This window comes from Nannospalax galili, unplaced genomic scaffold (genome assembly GCF_000622305.1).
Source record: "Nannospalax galili isolate Female #2095 unplaced genomic scaffold, S.galili_v1.0 scaffold933, whole genome shotgun sequence".
Taxonomy (NCBI): Eukaryota; Metazoa; Chordata; class Mammalia; order Rodentia; family Spalacidae; genus Nannospalax; species Nannospalax galili.
This window is the reverse complement of record NW_008333281.1, coordinates 349,235-370,011: the sequence shown is the minus strand read 5'-3', so window position 1 is coordinate 370,011 and position 20,777 is coordinate 349,235. Positions and strand designations below refer to the sequence as shown.

The 20,777-nt window shown below is 52.9% G+C and overlaps 1 protein-coding gene across 1 annotated transcript in view; it reads left to right on the top strand.

Annotated features, from left to right (window-relative positions):
- The first annotated feature begins 9,292 nt into the window (after positions 1 to 9,292).
- Irf8 (interferon regulatory factor 8) overlaps positions 9,293 to 20,777 on the top strand; it is a 21,698-nt gene continuing 10,213 nt past the window's right edge. The window contains exons 1-4 of the mRNA XM_017796858.2: positions 9,293 to 9,356; positions 11,460 to 11,634; positions 17,173 to 17,356; positions 19,675 to 19,842. Of these exons, the coding sequence (XP_017652347.1) occupies positions 9,337 to 9,356; positions 11,460 to 11,634; positions 17,173 to 17,356; positions 19,675 to 19,842 (547 nt within the window). The 5' untranslated portion in view covers positions 9,293 to 9,336. The remainder of the gene's footprint in view (positions 9,357 to 11,459; positions 11,635 to 17,172; positions 17,357 to 19,674; positions 19,843 to 20,777) is intronic.

Genomic DNA, 20,777 nt, shown 5'->3' with positions numbered 1-20,777 from the left:
CCCATACTGAAGAGCATTTTGGGACACAAAACTGACTCTATAGGCTTTAACATACACACACACACACACACACACACACACACGTATCAGAAGATGACCTTGAATTCCCGATCCTCTGGCTCCTACCTCGCGAGTGCTGAGATCAGAGGTGCGCACCACCACATCTGGCAAAATCTGTATTTTTCGTAAACAAGTATCTCTGGCAACAGCCTTGCGGACAGCTCTGACCCGGCTTCATCTTGAAGACTTGCTGTAGCACTGCGATCAGTAAGAAGCACCAGGTTTCCCCTGGCAGCCACAACTGCCCAATGCCTGTGCAATTTCTCCCTGTTAAGTTTCTATGTTGACACACCTTGCTGGAGTATTCTGAATGGGAATGTCTAGCAAGCTGTGATCATTTAATAAACATTCAGCGGGGGCTGGAGAGATCGACTCAGCAGTTAAGAGCACTGGCTGCTCTTGCAGAGAACCTGAGTTCGATTCCCAGCACCCTCATGAAGGCTAACAACAATCTGGAACTCCCGTTCCAGGGATCTAATGCATTCTTCTGACCTCCTCAGGCATTGCATGACACAGGTGCACTTGCACACATGCAGGTAATACATTCATACACATAAAATAAAAAGTAATAGAAATATTAAAAAATAAACAGTCAACAAATGGACAAACAATGCATTTGAAAGTACTGACTTTTAGGACACAAACACAGCTCCATTCCAGATTTCATTATCTCTGTAGAGTAAAGAAACATATTGGGGCAATACCTCCCTCTGGTAAACTATCTTTTAAGTCCACCTTGAACAAATAGAACAGATGGATCTAGTGAAAGAGAAACTACTGGTAAGAGGAGGGGGCAAAGGTCACACCTGCAGGGCAGGGAAGCTTTGCCCAGTTCCTGAATATTCGTTCCCAAGGCCCTTGCATCAGGTCAGTTAACCACCTTGAAGCAATCTTGTACACACACACAGACACACTGGGTACTGAACTCTGATAAGCTGTGGTCACGTGTTCTGTGTTCAGTAAACTAATGAATGTATCTCCCTTATCAGCCAGGATTAACTGTCAGCCTTTCCTGGGTGAGTCACCAGTGGTCCTGCACCTGCATCCCTAGAGCCCTCCTGCACACGGTCTCCCTTCCTGACCTAGGGAAGGAACATTCTGGCTTCGCTGACTGGACACCTTCACGGAGGCGTTCGCTGTGTTCAGTGCTTCTGTGTCATCTTGCACGTTGGGTGGGATGGCTTTCCCGCACGTACACACCTGTTTCCACACCCCACTCAGGTCAACATGCAGCACCATGGCTCTGCACAGTGGGTGCGGAAAATTCAATGCCCGCTCAGCCCCGTTTCCGACCCTGCTCTGCTCTGGCCTCTGTCACAGGGGCTGTGATGTGAGACTCCGGTGCCCAAGTGTCAGCTTCCTTTACTCCACATGGCTTGTATTTTTCAGACAGGGTCTCATGTATCCCAGCCTGGGACTCACTATGTAGCCAAGGCTGGCCCTGAACTCCTGATTTTCCTGATCCGTCCTGAGTGCTGGATGACAGTTGTGAGCCACCATTTCTAACGTGGTGTGTGTGGTGTGGTGCTGGGACCCAGGGCCCGGGCTTAGGGCATGCTGGGCATGGCTTTACCAGCTGAGCTACAGCCCCATGGTCTGGTCTGACATTTTCGTGTGTGGACGCAGTCTCATTCAGTCTCCGGTGTCTCGGTAGACTTCCTGTACCCCTTTTTCTTGGCGTCTAGCAGTGCTAAGTCCTGGGTGTCTAAGCAGCGCTAAGCCCGTTTTCTAAAGAGCTTGCCAGTTGATTCTTTCTTTCAGGATTCCACAGCTTGCCCTAGGGCTAGGTTATGACCACTTCCTTGTGCTTCTAGACTATTCAATAAGTGCAGTGACTGTTTAGCCTTTCTCTCTCTCCCCCTCCCCCTCCCTCCCTCTCTCCCTCCTCTCCTCCCTTGTTGCGAGAGAGGAGTGTATAAATCCAGGGTGTGACTTGATAAGTTAAGCAAACTTAACTTTTATGTTCTAGTAAGAGCAATCACCTCAACTCAAAATTACTAAAGTTGTCATTTGTTTTGTACAAAAAAAAAGCACTTTGGGGGCTGGAGAGATGGCTCAGTAGTTGAGTGCTGGCTGCTCTTGCAGAGGACCTGGGTTCAGTACCCAGCACCCACGTGGTGGCTGACAACCATCTGTAACTCTAGTGCAGGAGATCTGACATCCTCTTCTGGCCTCTGTAGGCGCTGTACACATGTGCATATCACATGTCAACACACAGATACACATAGATATTAAATAAAGGTACTTTGAGAGCATTAATGATCTATATAGCTGGCCAGTTTTGTGCAAATAAATCATCTTTAAAAAAAATCCCTGGACACTTTCCAGGGCTCAAGGATATTAAAAACGGGTGCACAGTGGCAGCCCTAGAGTTCGAAATGCCGTCCATGGACTCCTCAGCAGCCGTCACACGCAGTGAGGAAAGCCTCTAACGGCCAGTGGTAATTAAGATTGCACCAGCTCAAGCTGAGCAAAGTCCACTCCGCCTTGCTGCCTCTGGGATCCAGCTACCTGGAAGGTCCACGAAGCCCAGGACTTCTTGGGAACAGGGAGGAATTACCACCTGCTGGTCAGCATAGGAGACTGATTGTGTGTTTCTTTCTTAGTGCTGGATACGCAACCTAGGGTCGGTGTGTGCTGAGCATGTGTTCCACTGCTGAGCTATACCTCGGCTTGTCTTTTTCTCACTGACTCATAGGAATTTTTTAAATGTTCTGAATAGAAGTTCTTTCTTTTTCTCTTTGAGACAGCGCTCTCTGTGGAGTTCAGGCTGGCCTCGAGCTCCTGATCCTCTCACCTCAGCCTTCCGAAAGCTGGGGTCACAGGTGAGCTCCACCTCCAGCTTGGGTGTCTGGTGTTGCCTGTGCTGTGACCACCTCCCCCAGTCTTGCCTTGCTTGGCACTTGGGGTCCTGAGCTTGGTCGAACACACTTTTTTTTTTGTTTGAGACAGGGTCTCCCTGTAGCCCCAGCTGGTCTGGGACTATGTAGAACAGGCTGGTTTCGATCTTACAGAGATCCACCTGCTTCTGCCCCCAAGTGCTGGGATTAAAGACATATGTCACCAGGCCTTTAACATGCCCAGCAACACAGTTCTTTTTATTTTAGTTTATAGTATGTGTGTGTTCAAATGTGTGTGTAGCTGTCTAGGGAAGCAAGAGGGTGTCAGGTCTCCTGGTGCTGGAGTTACAGGCAGTTGTGAGCTGCCAGAGCGTTTCTTTGCAAGAGTACCAAATACTCTTCTTAAAAAAATTATTTTTATTTTATGTGTATGAGTGTTTTGCCTGCATGTGTGTAAGTGCATCCACGTCATGCCATGCCAGCAGAGGCCAGAAGAAGGTGTCAGATCCCCTGGAACTAGAGTTATAGATGGTTGTTAGCTGCCATGTGGGTGCTGGGAATCAAACCCAGGTCCTCTGCAGGAGCAGCCAGTGCTCTTAAGTCTCTGAGTCATCTCTCCACCCACAGGGGTTCAACTTACCTCTGTTCATTTGTAGCTGAGGGCTCCTTTGTCTTGCTGAGGAAGATTCTGCTGCCCTTTCCCCGTCCCTGCTGGATAGATACGCTGTGTACTGCAGGCCCTGCTCTGCCCACGCTGCAGGTCTGCCCCCCAGCAAACGACATTCTTCAAACCATTCTCCTCTACCAGGTCCGCAGCCTCCTTGGCTGTGCAGCCAGCTCTCAGGGCCTCAGCCTCAGCCTAATTTCTCCTAGTCGGCCACCAGTTTGGGTTTGGAGGTTGTTGGAGGGAGGGAGCTGTGTGGCCGTGCTGCTGCGGCTGTGAGCAGAGCATGCGATTTCAGAATCAACAGAGTGATGTTTCTAGAAGGATTAAACCTGCAGCTTGTAAAATCTTCCAAAAGTTGCATATGTCCCAGCCCAAGATCTGCACTTGAAGGACACTGAAAGCAAACTCCAAAACGGAAGTCCTGGGGCTGGGGAGATGGCGCACCCGTAAAACTCTTGCCATGCAAGCACGAGGCCCTGACCTTGATCCCAGGACCCCCTGGGAAGCACACCCAGGCATACTGGCACTCCTGTAACCCCAGCAGGGGGAGATGGAGACGGGAGGCTCGCTGGGGTTCACTGGACAGCCAGTCTTGTTTAACCAGAGACTCTTGTCTCCAAAAACAAGGTGGATGGCGCCTAGGGATGACCCTGAGGCTGACCTCTGACCTCTGCCCCATCCCTAAAGCAAAAAGAAAACAGAAGCCCTGGAGAGCACAGAGGGGTCCCTGCAGCTGAGAGCTAGCCTCAGCTAGTATCTGGGTCTTCACACCTCCCTGGTAAATAGGGCTCACATGCCTCAGCTAAATATGGTCTGTGCTGAACCCCGCTCTTTTTCCAGGAGGCTGGCAATTTGCTCTACGTCTACGGGAATGGTCCGGGGCACCGAGTCTTTACTGGGTTTGCAAGGCCTACCGTCACCACCTGATGCTGGGAGCCGAGCACACTCTGTGCAGTTCTGGGAGGACCTTGGCTGGCCCATTTCCTCCAGACCTGCTCAGGTGACTTTGCGCGCAGTTGACTCAGTTCTGTGACTTTTTTCTGCAGCGTGTTTTACCAGGAGCCTGGCTGTGGGCTGCACATCCTCCCAGTGAGTCACTGAAAACAAGGTGCCCCTGGGACCCCAGCTCAGAGGCTGTACAAATTCACTCCTGCTGGGTGGACCTCAGAGGCCAGCATGTCCTTTCTGCTCCCTCCTCATTTGGTACTCTTGAGATTTTTCTCTTGTAGGCTTGTCTAGCTGAGGCATCCCTTATGGAGTGTAGTGGCTCATACCTGTCATTCAGCATGGAGGAGGCCAAGGCCAGAGGATCACCAGGAGTCTGAGGCCAGCATGGGCTACATAGTGGGACCCTGTTTCACAAAATAAATACAAACAAAAAATGAGGCCAATGAGAAGATGCAGCAGGTAAAGGGCTTGGTGCCAGGACCCACGTGGTAGAAGGAGGGAACTGACAGGCAAAGCGTCATCTGAGCTCCACATGCGTGCTGTGGTGCATCACATGCACACACAATAAACAAATGACATGTAATTAAAAAAACAAGGCTACAGAGTTGGCTTAGTAGTACAGGGACTGTTTGATCTCCAGAGCACACATTTAAAAAGCCTGCATGGTGGGGCTGGAGAGATGGCTCGGTGGTTAAGAGCAGAGGACCTGAGTTCCGTTCCCAGCACCCACATATTGGCTAACAACTGTCCATAACCCCAGTTCCGGGGGGATCTGACACCCTCTTCTGATCTCCGTGGGCATTACACTACACTGGCACACTTACATACATGCAGGCAATACACTCATACACATAAAATTAAAAACTGGCATAGTAATATATACTTGTAATGCCAGTGCAGGGGAGGTAGAGAGACGCTCTCTGGGACTCACTGGCCAGCCAGCAGAGGTTACTTGTTCAGTTCATAGTCAGTGAGAGGCCCTGTCTCAAAAACCCAGGTGGCTGGTGTCTGAGGAGGAGTACCAGAGGTTGACCTCTGGCCTCCACGCATTCACACACATGTGTACCACACACACACACACACACACACACACACACACACACACGCATACACACATTCACACGGGACTCCAAATTCACTGCCGGGCTAAGAAACGGTGTTGTAGGAGAGTGAGATTTCACTGCTGACTTCAAGAACAGTTCAGGGAAACAAGCCGTAAAGGCACACATGCTTTCAGTGCCCAATTGTGATGTTAGGGGCTTGAGCGTAGCTGCCACTGGGGGTTACAACAAAGGCCTGTGGAGCTGGTGGAGGAAATAGGCCCCGAGCTAGGTCTTAAGGATGGAGTGGTGGGCAGAGCAATGGACCCTTAAGGACGCTCAAGTCAAAATGCACAGAAGGGACAATGCTGGGCCTGCTAATCAGCTGACCCTGAGTGGGGGAGATGCCGCCATCACCCAGCTGAGCCCAATGCAGTCACAAGGTTCCTAGAGGAAGAGGAAGGTTAGAAGGAAGGACACGGCGATGTGAGGACTCACCCGGCCATCAGCCAAGAATCCAGCTGGAAGGTCGAGCTCTTGGGGACTGATTCTCCCCTGAGCCTCCAGGAGCCCCTGCTGACACCCCAACACCCTGATGAGGACTGCGAGTTTTTGTCCCAGTGGGACAGTGAGTGGTGATGAGGTTTTTAGGTGAAGTGGAAACCTGTGGACCATGGGGTTTGTCAGATCCCTGATGATGATTGGGGTGTCAGGTGGCTGACGGGAGATAGGGGTGTCAGGTCCCTGACAACAGTGGAGGTGTGGGTCAGACCCCTGATGGTAGAGCTAGGTGAGATCTGGTAACAATGCCTATGCTGAGGACCCTGGGAAGGCCTGGGTAATCTGTTCGATGTGGACAAGGGGACCGGCAGTGGGTGGTTCTCACTGGTCTGGGATCTGTGCCCTCTGGATCTACAGTGTGAGCCCCTCTCTGGGAGGCGCTGTAAGGTGGTGACGGGCTCTCTCCAGGTGTTTTGGCCCCCACAGATATCTCAAATAGGCTTCAGCCTGGTTCCCAATGTCCCTCTTTCCCAGGGAGGCTCTGATGGGCTGGATCTGACAGGAGTAACCACCTGTGGCCTGTGGGGAATGCTGGAGTCCTGGCCCCATGGCCCCACTGTCAGGTGGCTTGGGCTTTCTCAGGTCTGAGTGGAAACCTATGCTGTCAGTAAACATATTTTGGAGCTCTCTGGGAATCTTTGGCAGTCAAACTAAACAGAAGCCGGACGTGTCCTGGGCAGCAGCTCCTGTGGGACGCACCCAGGCTCCTGCAGTGTCTACAGTGACACCTGCTGACAACACTAACTGAACCGGCTTCCTTCAGCCTTTTCCCCTTAGGAGTGCAGAGTGGGAACTTGAGCTGCACTGAGTCTGTGCCTCACAGATTTTACAGGGAACTTGTGTCACCTCATAAGGCGTGGTATTCGTAAAGATGGATGCACACTACACACACATACACACACAGAGGACGCTGTTTTAGAACTTTCCTAATCCCAAGGGGCTCTGATTTCTGGATGGCTCATTCCTCATGCAAACAGGGTTCTGCACTGCTCAAAGATTCTGAGCTTTGAAAAACAGTCATTTGAACTTATTTGGCACCAGGAATCTCAGCTTTATAATTGGTTGTGACTCCTGGAAGATCTTTATTAAGAAATTCATGCAATTTCCATCTCACACACACACCGAGATGTTTATTTATGAGTAACTTAAGAGTTTCTGCTTTGAGGGTCTTTACTTGGATATGTGTTTATCTGAAATTCAGCCGTGCACACCTTGTATTTGGGGCCAATAAAAAAGTTATTTTCCTGGCACGATTTTCCCAAGTCTTTGAAAAGCGGGATGAACAAGAGCCGGGTGAACGTTGCCACAGGTGTGAGGTTGGCCGGCTGGCCATGAAAGTGGGCTACGACCCTCACTTGCTCAGAAGTGGAACCCGGAAAACAGTTCCTGCGCGCGCGTGCGTGTGTGTGTGTGTGTGTGTGCGTGTGTGTGTGTGTTACAGTCATCAGCAAACCTGTGTGTGTGTGTGCGTGCGTGTGTGTGTGTGTGTGCGTGCGTGTGTGTGTGTGTGTGTCCCAGTCTTACAGTCATCAGCAAACCTGTGTGTGTGTGTGCGTGCGTGTGTGTGTGTGTGTGCGTGCGTGTGTGTGTGTGTGTGTCCCAGTCTTACAGTCATCAGCAAACCTGTGTGTGTGTGTGCGTGCGTGTGTGTGTGTGCCTGTGTGTGTGTGCGTGTGTGTGTGTGTGTGTCCCAGTCTTACAGTCATCAGCAAACCCACACACCCAGTTCGGGCAGGGCTGGGGCACGGGCTGTGGACCCTCTCTTTGCACAATGGAGGTTTTCTCGGGAAAAAGCTGTGCGCGGAGTTTCCCCCGCGGGGCATTCCAGCCCAGCGCGTGGTTTCTTGGGTTCCCTGGGCACCCGTGGGTGGTCATCCGGGTACTCCGGGCCAGCCGCAGGTGGTCCTCGGCACCTGGCGCACGCAGCTCCACACGTGTTCGGGGCCGGGGGCGCCCCACGCGGCTCCCGGAACCCCGGCCTCCCCGCGGGGAACCCCCGGCCGGCGTGCGGCTCGCTGCCCTCCGACCCGAGCCCCACCGGCCGCCTCGACCTTGACCCTGACATCGGCCCGCCCCCGCGCCCCCGGGGAAGCCCCCTCCCACGCGACGCTCGTCCCCGGGGTGGGGGACGGCGCCTGTAACGGGGTCGGCGGACCCCGCGGGCCGCGCGGTCGACGGAGCTGATTTCTCGGAAAGCCGAGCGCTTCAAAGAAGGCGGACCGGGCGGGCCGCGCTCATTGGCCCACGCGGCCGTCGCTCCGCGCTCGGGACCCGCCCGGCCCCCGCCCCGCCCTTAAAGCCCCGGCACGGACCCCGGAGCCCGCGGGAGCGTGGGAACCAGCGGCGGCAGGTAGGGCGCGGCGAGCGGGGCGCGCGGTGCGGGCTCTGGGTCCTTCCACGCGCGTCCAGGGGGAACGTTGGACGCGTTTGCGCCCAGGATTGAGGTGCCCAAAGAAAACCCCACTTTTTCTCTTAAAATCTGGCTGGCGTGGGAACCGTGAACGGAGAGCGTGGTCCCCGTTTCTGTAAGACCTGCCGGTCATCGGGCTGGAATAAACCGCCCGGGCCAGCGTGGGCTCCCTGGAGCGCAGACCCGCTCCAGTTCTGACCAGCTGCCCAGTGGCTTTGCACATCCTCTTGACGGTGTTCTGGCAGGAAAGCGTGTCCCCGGAGTCACCGTTCACAGGGACAGCTTGCTGAAAGCACTGGCTGTAGGCGCACTTTCCCAGGTGAGATGTCTCATTAGCCCAGGCTAGGAAGGGGTTTAGAGGTGGAAACTGGTCCTTGAATAGTCTAGAATTTTTTAGTTGGCCCTGCCCTGCGGCTCCACTTTTTTTCCCTTTCTTTTTCTTTGTTGAGGGTCTCACTGGGCAGCCCAGGCTGGCCTGGCACTCCGCGTGTTCAGCCTCCTGCGGGATCACAGGTGTGACCCACCATGCAGCTTGGCCCCTAGGTTAAGTGACAATTCTAAGTCTCTCCTTTTGTGTTGCAGCCAACTCCCTCAGGAGGGTCTGAGTGAGTCGCTCTCTTGGGGAAGCTCAGAGCTTGGCTGTGATGGGTTTCCGCTTAGTTATGGTTTGGTATTGGCTGGACTGAATGGTGCAGGGGGCTGTGAGAGCGGAGTGGCCTGAGCCCTGGGGTACCAGTGCATATGCTGCTGGCTAAGTTGAGTGAACTTTGCAGCCTGGGATCCTCCTGCCTCCTGGGCTCCTGGTCCAGGATGTGTTTCCCTGACCACAGGTTAGTTGTAGATAGGGCTCGGCCAGGAGAGGGAATATTACCCCAAAATCCAGAAGAGGAAGTCATAAACATGTGACTGGCTTATTATTTTTTCCTGGCTGGACTCTGGGTGGACTTGGGTTGCTGGTCATTAATATATTGTCATGGACCATCATCATGGGAGAGTCAGGCTCTGCGTTGCCTAGGACCTCAGAGGTGGCTCAAGGGGATAAAAGGGTGTCTGGGGAAAGCTGTGGTTTTTGTCTGTGGAATGAATCCAATCTCTGAGACTGGGGGCTGGGGACAGAGTGACAGTGCTGGTGCCCAGACGGCTCTATCTCCCAGGGTCTCCTTTTTTGAGTGAAGAAGGGCCTGGATTAGAGGCTTTTTACTTCTAGCTTTCTTGGTCTGTGATTCACTCTTCTTTTCAGTCCTCTCATGCACCGAGACAATTGTCTCTAACAGCTTTGGGGTGATGGATGCCTTGGGAACCCTGATTTCAGAGTGCTGTCCCTCTCTCTGGAAAAAATTGGACTGTGGTTTAAGAATGGGTGGTGATGCCTTTGATTGGCATACCAGCCCCCGGTGTGTCTTGACCCACCATGCTCCTCCATGCACCCCGCACAGGAGCATCTCAGGCCAGGAGCGCCTCCTCTGTCCTCCTTGGAGCTGTAGGACTCAGTACCCTGCTTTTTTTGCGGTGCCTGGTGGTGGTTTATTTTCATCCTTGGGTACTCTTCTCAGATCTGCCTTAGAATTCTGGGTCTCTTACAGTTTCTCCTCTTTCCCCCTTTTCACGTGAGGGTCCTCAGACCATCAGGTGGCATCCCAGGGTCTGGGAGGAGACAAGCCCTTGCTGGGGCCCAGGGTCCCAAGCTCCAGTCCAGTCCCTCTGGGACTGTGGCTTGGTTGGTAGAGCACATGCCCAGCACACAGAAGCCCTGGGTTCAACCCCTAGACCAGCCCCAGAGACAGGGCATGTGCACACATGTGATTGTAGCGCTCAAAAGTGGAGGTCGTACTCAGCTTCACAGCAAACTGGAGACCAGTCTGGGGTTAGACACGGCCTCAAAACCAAGAATAAAAACCAGGCCTGAGGTTGGGTCCCTGCCTTACCAGCTTTGTGGAAAACCTAAAGCCAGGGATGGAAAGACCTCACCTCCTCTGGGGGACCTGGCCCCGCACCTTTCTGCCCTCACTGCTACCTCAGGGGGCCCCTGGAGAAAGGCACCTCCTCCAGGGTTGTGGACTGCTTGGTGAACTGTGCTGGCTCTGGATGTGGCCATGTGTTGGGGACAGGCTATCTCCCCACTGCCGGTTGCCATCCCCTGCCTGTCCGAGGAGGTCACACTGTAATCAGAGATAGAAACGCTGTGTTCTAGTTTTGGGGTGGGCGTCTGTCCAACTGCCTCGGGGATTTCCAGGCTGTTCTTGTAAATACTGGCTTCGAGTTTGCTGGGCAAAGCACTCTCTTCCCTGGACTGTGGGCAAAGCTTCCTGACATCTCTTTGACAGCATCTAAGGGATGCCTTTGGGTGTCTGGGGGTGACAGGGTCTGGCTGCGGGACTCCTGAGCTGGCTTTGTACCGCAGGGGTGTCTGTCCTGTCCTCTAGTTCATCTTCTTGCAGTTGGTCGTCAGCTTGGACATCCCCAGTGGGAACGGGGTCCCTTTGTGTCCCTTGCCCATCACCACCTGCTGGAAGGAACAACCCGGAGGAGGTGACTTTGAGGGTGTCCTCTGTCCCAGGTGGCACTGGGGCCGCAGTTTTCAGGGACTCAGGAAGTTGGGGCATCAGTCATCAGGCTGGTTTGAAGAGCGCGGACGGCTCATAGAAGGTTCTGCATCACCTGAGAGGCCGTTCCCAGTGCCAGGATCTCCTGGGTGTGTGTGTCCGGAACGAGAGGTTGGCGGGGAGCTGGACTCACCACCAGGGACACAGAGTGGGTACATCTGGGCACATAGTTTGTTTCCTGCCGCTCTGGCCCAGATTCCCTGGATCTCCGGCTTTTCCCCAAACCGGCACCTGTGTAGTGTCTGTCCTCCTGTCAGCCCGGGGTCCCTCTGGCTCAGGGAGCGGCTTTTGCCATATTGCAGGGTTGATGGTTTTATTTTTCTTTTCAAGGATGTGTGACCGGAATGGTGGGCGGCGCCTCCGGCAGTGGCTGATTGAGCAAATCGACAGCAGTATGTACCCAGGGCTGATCTGGGAAAACGACCAGAAGACAATGTTCCGCATTCCCTGGAAACACGCTGGCAAGCAGGATTACAACCAGGAAGTGGATGCCTCTATCTTCAAGGTAAAGCCCCGTGATCCGAGGGTGCTGCTGGAGTCCCTCTGACTCTGGAAGTATCCAGAGATGTCCTGACTGACAAACAGCCAACCCAGTGTTCTAGGAGAAACGTTGGCCCAGGAATGCCTGGCCCTGGCACTGTTCCTCTGATAAGGTTGAGAACGTGTGTGCCACCTGCCCTGCCTTTCCCCTCAGCTGCCCAGGGAATCTGTCAGTCTTTGCTTGTTCAAGCTGTGACTTCTGCCTGATCTGGTGACAGGGTGACCAAAGGGTGACAGGCATCATCCTCACTTCTGGGTCAGGGTTCAAGGGGTGTCCTGACCTTGTAGATGCCCACACATAGGTTCCCCCTTAAGTGCTCTGTGTATGGTGGGCCTGGCCTTCATTTCTACCCTAGGGGCTGGCTAGCCAGCTGGGTGAGTGATAGTCGGCTCTGGTCCAGGCCTATCTGTGTTGTTCTGTTTTTCCTTCGTCCTGTCCTGCATGGCAGGTGACTCTCCTGTCCTCATTTCACAGTGGCACTCAGGGAGAAGTGGCTTTTCTGGGGTCTTACAGGTCCTGTGTGAGAGAGTGGCATTTGGGACCAGGTGGCCCAAGATCTTAACCCCTCTAGTACTGAGAAGCAGAGCAGTTTTTCCCTTGGGACCAGCTCAGCCCAGCTCTGCAGACCCACTGGGTCAGGAGTCCCCTGTGGGTCAGAGTCACTTGTGGGCGTCTCTGAGACTCCAGACATCCCCATTTCACCCCTGGGAGATTCATAGCTTTGGGCCAAGGTCAACCCAAACTTCCACTTTGTGAACAGCTGTAGCCCAGGTGGTCTAACCCAGAGCCCAGGTTGTAAACCACCACTGCTAGCTCTGTGCACACTGGGGAGCTGGGCTGGGGAGGGAGGTTACAAGTGTGTGTGTGTCGGTCGGGGGCCACCAGGCAGGTTGAAACCCTGAAGACCTGAAAATGACCTGAGACTGATAAGTTTGGGGCAGCCTGAAGCACCCCAGAACATTGCTCAGCACCCCAGAACATTGCTGGGCCCTTCACTCTTCTGATATAAATGAGCAGAAATTTCTGGGCAGACACACATTGCCTCAGCTTGGAACATACGTAGGTCGGGGCTGACTTAAGACACATTCCTGCCAGGTGTGGTGGCGCACACCTGCAGCCCCAGCACTTGGGAGGCAGAGGCAAAAGGCCAACCTGGGAGACCCTGTCTCAAAAAGACCAAAAAAAAGAAGAAAAGAACACGTTCCAGACCGCCAGTCTCTGTCAGACCTGAGTTTGTGGCAGGTCTGCACACCATTTTGTGGGTGTTTGTGTATGTGAGATTTATGTATGTATTTTCTTGTGTATGTGTGAGGGTCATGTGCACACATGTGTGCATGCATGTAGAGGCCAGAGGTGCACCTCAGGATGCCACCACCTTGTTTTTTAAAAAATATTTTTATTTATTATTTTATGTGTATGAGTGTATTGCCTGCATGTAGGTAAGTGCACCCATATCGTGCAGTGCCCACAGAGGACAGAGGAGACTGTCGGATCCCCTGGGACTGGAGTTATGGACAGTTGTTAGCTGCCATGTGGGTTCTGGGATTCGAAGTTGGGTCTTCTGCAAGAACAGTCAGTGTTCTTAACTGCTGAGCCATCCCTCCAGCCCCATCCACCACCTTGTTTTTTGAGGACTGCCTGCTCATTTTTACTAGCAATTCCATTTCTTTGCAGTCGGGAGCTTCAGGGCTCTGAGAATCAGGCACCAGCTCCTGACAGCTCCACGTAGAATGGTTACCTGGGGCTGTTCTGTTTACCTTGAAGGGGTCCCCACTGCCCCCACCCCCCAGTTTCTCGTGATCACTGACCAGTCAGGAAGCCAGGACAGAGGGTTGACAGTGCTTGCTGCTTAGCTCAGGCCCGTGGCTTTTCTCTTGTGATGGCTGTTGGCCTGATGGTCACAACCTCTTTGGAGTCACTCCTACACCAGTGCCATCGGTGGTAGGACGGTCTGCGTTCTCAGTGGCCGCAGGCCAGGCTCTACTGGTGCCTTTGTGGTGCAGCTGTGCTGGGCCATGTGGGATGTTTTACTCAGCTTTTCTTGATTCTGACTGCCAGATACTCCCCCTCACTGAGAACCCTGTGTTGCGCCTATGACTGCTAGTGTTGATGCTGGAAGAGAAAGGACATTAGTGACCCTTCCAGAGAAGTCTGGACCAAGCTGAGATCCCCCGGCTGCAGCTCGTGCAGGAGACAGCAGCTTCTCTTCCCACAGGAGGGACGAAGTCAATCTCCAGATTTATGCCTCTTACACAATGTGCTTCATGGCCGTTTCAACAGCGTGGAGGAGATGCGCAAGATTCCTGATGCTTCCGTTGGTTACGCAGTCAGTCGCTCTGTGTGGCAATCTGAAATGAGTCTACAATCTCGGCGGGGATGAGGGCAGGCTGGAGACGGGGTGCCCACCCGAGGGGGAGCAACAGGGTAGACGGTGCTCTCTGAGCTGCTCTGTGTGAGGGTGCTCCCCAGTGTCCTCACAGGCATGTCTCTGTCATCATCTCTGTGGGAAGCCTGCCTCGAGACCTTGGGCAGAAAAAGCCATCTTAGGCGCTGGCTGAGTAGGGAACCTGTTCATCTCAGACATCCAGGGACTTTCAGGAATGCAGGAGTTAAGGGAAAGGCGTGTGTTTGCTTTTCTTCCCCGGAAGCGGATCCTAAGAGGTTGCTTAGGTCACTGAGCCCTGTGCTGTCTGTAGGTAGCGTCCTGAGGCCCACTTCAGGTGTCAGCCACAGATGAAGAATGATAAAAGATCCTTAGCTCGTGTCATTTAAGCCGGGGCTGTGCTGGGAGGGCCTGGCAATAGACCTAAGCCCTTAGCCCTCAAGACCTTGGGCAGAAAAAGCCATCTTAGGCGCTGGCTGAGTAGGGAACCTGTTCATCTCAGACATCCAGGGACTTTCAGGAATGCAGGAGTTAAGGGAAAGGCGTGTGTTTGCTTTTCTTCCCCGGAAGGGGATCCTAAGAGGTTGCTTAGGTCACTGAGCCCTGTGCTGTGTGTAGGTAGCGTCCTGAGACCCACTTCAGGTGTCAGCCACAGATGAAGAATGATAAAAGATCCTTAGCTCCTGTCATTTAAGCCGGGGCTGTGCTGGGAGGGCCTGGCAATAGACCTAAGCCCTTAGCCCTCAGGGCCTTCAACTTGGTGGGCCTTGAAGGAGGAAAAAGAAGTGATTTTTATTTTATTTCAACACAGGGTCTAATGTAGCCCAGGCTGGCCTCAAACTTGCTATATAGATGAGGATGGCCTTGACCTCTTGAACCAGCTGCCTCCACCGCCTGAGTGATGGGATTGCATGCGTGTGCCATGATGCCAGTGTATGAGGCTTGAACCCAGGGCTTCATGCATGCTAGGCAAGCATCTGTCAACTAAGCTACATTCCCAGCCCACAGAGTTAGTTTTTACAATGCCTTCAGACATAGTAAGTAATGCTGAGGAGCACTAAAGTTAAGGTGGGACTGGGTGTCGGCAGGCAGGCGCGGTGCTGTGCTGTGGGTCCCCAGGGACACCTTTTCTGTCTTTTCCTTTGCGATGGGTGGTCCTGAGAGACCCTACATCTTTGGACCTGGCCAAGAAGGTTGCAGAGGCCAGGCATGCAAGGCTCAGGGGAGGCCCATGCTAGTACCCAGTGGAGGTCCAGGATCGTCCTGACATGGGGTCTGATGTGGTGGGTGGAGCACCCAGGCCTTTCCAGGTGGCATTGAAATGCAGTGACCCAGTGATTCCCAGAGGTACCCAAGGGGGTCCCTCAGCCAGAGTGACAGGCACTCCCAAGTTCTTACGTCCTGGGAGGGGAACGCTGGTAAAGCTTCAGTGTATGGCATGGTCCCCCTCATGGAGATGGCTCTGAGTAGTGCTGAGGCAGAGAACCCAACTGAACTAATCACAGCCTGAACTCATTGTTCACGGAGCAGGTGAGGGGCTCTTGAAAACAACCCACAAGTCAGTGTGTGGCTAGCACTGACGTTTATATTAAAGGACAGAGCCGAAAACCGTGTACTTAAGAAACATTTATTTTTTAAAAAAGTTTTTTAAAAATTATTTTATGTGTACACGTGTATTGCCTGCATGTAGGTAAGTGCACCTGTGTTGTGCAATGCCCACAGAGGTCAGAAGAGGCTGTTGGATCCCCTGGGACTGGAGTTACGGACAGTTGTTAGCTGCCGTGTGGGTGCTGGGATTCGAACTGGGGTCTTCTGCAAGAACAACCAGTGTTCTTAACTGCTGAGCCATCTCTCCAGCCCCTTAAGAAACATTTCTACAAATGGGTTTGTCTCTATGCCAGAGGAAATGGCCCCTCAGGCTCACTGGTGGAGTGTCTGTCCAGTTTCCCCTCTGAGCATAGATGCAGAATTTGACGTCAACAGCGTAGAAAGCATCAGCCCTGACTGTTCCTGTGTGTGCCTGTGTGCTCGAGTATCTGTGTGTGTAAGAGTCTGGCTGTCTCTTATTGCTCCCACCTTAAAAAATATATTTTATTTATTTTTATTTTATGTGTATGAGTGTATTGTCTGCATGTATGTGAGTGCACCCGTGTCGTGCAATGCCTCGGAGGTTAGAAAAGGGCTTCGGATTCCCCTGGAACTGGAGTTAAGGACAGTTCGTCGCTGCCATGTGAGTGCTGGGAATCGAACCTGGGTCCTCTGCAAGAGCAGCCAGTGCTCTTCATCGCTGAGCCGTCTCTCCAGCCCCGCACCTTGCTTTTTCAAAGTATTTTATTTTGTGTGTATGAGTATATTGCCTACATGTGTGTAAGTGCACCCGTGTTGTGCAGTGCCCATGGAGGTCAGAAGGCGGCGTCGGAGTCCCCTGGAACTGGAGTTACAGACAATTGTTAGCCCCCATGTGGTGCTGGGATTCGAACTCATGTTTGTATGGCAAGCAGTCTATTTACTAAACCCTCCCCAGCCCATTTTATTTTTTGAATACTGCCCAGTGCTTTAAGTCTCCACCTGTAACTTTTTTGGTCTTAGTTCAGATCAATGGACTATAAAGCAAAAGAGGCGTTTAACAGCAGGATTCATTGCATTTTAAACGGCCAGAAACATGCAAAAATGCAAAACAAAATTTCTATTCCAAGGTGCGAAGGGCATCACATTTAGTCTTTCTCAAATGTCCCTTTTCATGCTAAGAGGTTGATTTGAAAAAGCAAAAAAAAAATCTTTGTTTTGAACATTCTAGTGAAACCAAGCACGACTTCCTCTTTGAGCTTTGACCTTAGGGCCCCTAGGCCCTTCAAGCCAGGGAAGGATTTTGCTGAAGACACATTCAGGGGTGTGGGGAGCCTCAGCTTGGGCTCAAATTTGGCCCTGCTGGTGTTCTTGGGGAACCCCTGTGCTGGCCTAGCTTGTTCACATGCAGCAGCCTTCTGGAAGTCCCTGAGTCCTGACCTTCAATGGGAGTTAACAGTCAGGGTCTCTGGGGAAGGGGCGTGTGGCCTCCATCTTCCCAGGCTCTGTAGTTGTGTCGCCCTGTGCTGAGTATGCCTTTCTTCTCTCCTCAGGCCTGGGCAGTTTTTAAAGGGAAGTTTAAAGAGGGAGATAAGGCTGAGCCAGCCACTTGGAAGACGAGGCTACGCTGTGCTCTGAACAAGAGCCCGGACTTTGAGGAAGTGACTGACAGATCCCAGCTGGACATTTCGGAGCCCTACAAAGTTTACCGAATCGTCCCTGAGGAAGAGCAAAAATGTAACTATGTATTGCGGTTGCAAAGCCTCCCAGAATTCCCTTCTATCCTTCAGCCCTTGGTCTCCTGGGGGGTCAGGGACCTTCAGCCAAACAAAGTTGGGCTCCCCTTTGTGTAAGCAGATACAAGATCCCTTTCCTGACCTCACACGCCATGTGCGGTCAAGTGTCCACTTCCTGCAGAGGGAGTGGCTGCCAGGGCTGGGGGAGGCCCAGGATGCTTGGTCAGGGCCTGGGCTGGAGAGGCCAGGGTCTCTGGATTTCCTAAGTTCTGCTGGATGCATTTGAGGCTGGAGTCCCATTGTTTTCCAGCACCCCTCACAGGAGGCTAGGGAAGATCCAGTGGGCTGGGAGGGGGTGGATCACAAGGTTGAGAGAACAGTTCCCCAAGTTAGACAGGATGGCCATGGCCTCACTAGATTCTGACAGGCCTCAGCCTGTGACTGGCTGCCGTCTAACTCTGGGATGCCTCACTCCTGTGGTAAAATCTTAGCAGTAAAATCCCCCAAAACATCTGCAAAGTGTTGGATGCAGGGACAGCACAAACCTGCCACACTTTCCCCCTCTACTTATGTCTGTGCTCTAGTCAGACATCACTAATCGATGAGAACGTATTGAGCTCAGATTCCTTTTCAAGGCAGTATGCTGGCCAGAATCAGAGCCGTTTAGTCTCCATCCATGGTTTGACAGCCTTTGAATGCATTGATTTTTTGTAACTACTCTGTGTAGCAGCCACAACATTCCTGGGTCACAGTTTCTCCTTTGAAACTTGGTGGTAGTCCCCTGATGCCTGAAAGTTTGTAAAAAGTTCTTGGAGGCTGTGCACAGATTCTGAGCTTGCACCCCACGTTCTGGGGGATGGTATTAAAAATGCAGACAGATTTTTTTTTTCCTAAAGTCAAAATCATGATTCAAATGCTATACAGTGAGGCCGTGTCAGAGCTGTTTGAATCACACAGCAGGGAACTGACGTGCTCACCAGGACCATCAGAGACCATGAGACACCAGAACATCCAGTCAGTGAAGGCAGGGACCCTGGTGATCCCAGGCTTGGGAGACTTAGCCAGGAGGATTGTGAGTTTAAGGCCAGCCTGGGCAGCACAGTAAGACCCTGTCCTCAAAGCAGAAACAAGCCGGCCCCCCGAAGAGGAGGCTGAGCCGGCTGCTGCGTGGCTGCTTGGCTAGTACCGCCGTCATTTGAGGTGTCCTCTGACTTTGCCTTTTATTTACCTCCTTCTGCTGGCTCAGAGCCCCAGTGTAACAGTGGCCAGGCCCACGCGGGAGGGGCCAGATGGCTCTGGGTCTGAGAGGCTAATGGCCTCATTTCCTAGCCCTGGGTCCTGGATCACTGATTTGAACAACCGGGAAGTTTCTCTGGACACCCCAACACTCCCCAGTCTTGACCCGGCAGGTGACCCTCACTTGTTTATAGCAGGGGTGGGGCCTCATCACCTGTGATGTGGAGGGTGAAGGCGGAGGGGTTCTGGACAGAGGAACCCAGTATTTGCATACTGTCCTTCCTGGTCCCGGTGCTCTGAACTTGGGCAATTTGCCAGCTGCTCGGGGGAGGGGGTGCTTTCTGGGGGGCACTGCTTTGAGAAGATGCTCTGGACAGCTGCTCTGGGGGGCTGCCTCCCCCTGCTTCACTTGACAATAGCATCTAAGAGAATCTTCCAGTCTGGAGGAGGCACTGGGTAAATCTCACAGGTTCCTGGGGCGGGGGAGCCCGCAAGTCTTTGTATTATGAAGATACCCGCCCCTTGCTGTGTGGAGACACTAGGTCGGTGTGGCAGCTAGTGGAGGCTAGCAGGATGTTAGTGCGACTTTACTGTGGATGGGGGTGTTGCAGGCACACATGTATATTTGGAAAGGCCAAAAAGAGATTTCCTGCTAAGTGGCTTAAAAAAAAAAAAAACACAAAAAACCAACCCGCCAGCAATCCTGCCAGTAAATCCCTGGGTGTTCTCAAGTGTGAATTTGACTTTGGCAGGTGGGCTGTGAGCACCTGGCGTAAAGTACTGGAAAGGGCTCCGTTGGCTCTCAGCTAAGGGAGGAGATGGGAGCCCCGCTGTCCTTTAAAAGCCTGCATTTACCTCCCCCCCCCCCCCCCCCACCGCTCACTTCTCCCTTCTGACTTGGCTGGTCAGTTGACCCGGGGCATGGGAAGGAGCAAGCGAGCCTTTCCCAAACCTTCCGGCAGCTGCTGACACCGGAGTGAACGCTCACCACCTCTGTTTCCTTAACTCAGCATTTAGCAAGGAGGATGGGGCTCTCAGGAAGACTGTGTGCCGGGGTCATGGTGTCTCTCCCTTTTCCCATAGGCAAGCTGGGTATGGCACCTGGAGGCTGCTTGAGTGATGTCACAGAGATGGAGTGCGGCCGCTCTGAGCTCGACGACCTAATCAAGGAGGTGAGGGGAACCCCACCCAGCAGCTTTCAGGGAACAGTAGGCATGCCCCCTACAGGCATCTGGGGGGGTGACACTGCGGGTAAAGTGGGGAGCTCCCTGGTTACCTCCCCCTGGCCGAACCCCCGTGCTGGTCCTGTCCCCTCCTTTGTCCTGCGCCTCGCCAGCAAAGCTTCCTCAGGCTCTAAACTTCTTATTTAAACATGTGAGTTGCAGTCGTTGAAACCCACTGTGCACGCCTCTGCTTCCTTAGACCTGCTGCAGAACAGAATTTGCCTCCTTTCCAACTTCCGTGTCAGCCTTACGGCTGCTGGGCTGCTTACTGTCTCACACACACATTTTTTTGCTGATTGGGTTGTCAGACTGGACTATCAAGGCCATTACAATCGCACATTAACTGGGCTGGGAATCAGCTAGTGACACTGAACTCACTGGGCGTGCAAGAAGCCAGAGTTCCAGTTCCCATCAGCACACACAAAACAGAAACCTCGGATCATCCATTGCCACACGCGTAGTTGACAGGCTGTAAGCGGAAGCACAGTGGGGCGTCCTTAGGTAAAATGCATGGCACCTTGTCTTTCCAGCCCTTTGGATGTCCTTGCGGTCTGTTTTTTTAATGGCTATTTCGAGGTGGGCTTTATATAGATAAAATAACCCCATACTGCTCTTGCAAAACATGTTAGTTGACAGGTGGCCCAGATGTATCACTTCAGCTACTCAGGAGGCTGAGGCAGGAGGGTGGCAAGTTCAGGGCCGTTCTGGGCAATTTAATGAGACCCCCCCATCTCAGTAAAAAGTGTAAAGAGGCTGGGGCTGTAGTTCAGGGGCTGGCTATTTCGAGGTGGGCTTTATATAGATAAAATAACCCCATACTGCTCTTGCAAAACATGTTAGTTGACAGGTGGCCCAGATGTATCACTTCAGCTACTCAGGAGGCTGAGGCAGGAGGGTGGCAAGTTCAGGGCCGTTCTGGGCAATTTAATGAGACCCCCCCCCATCTCAGTAAAAAGTGTAAAG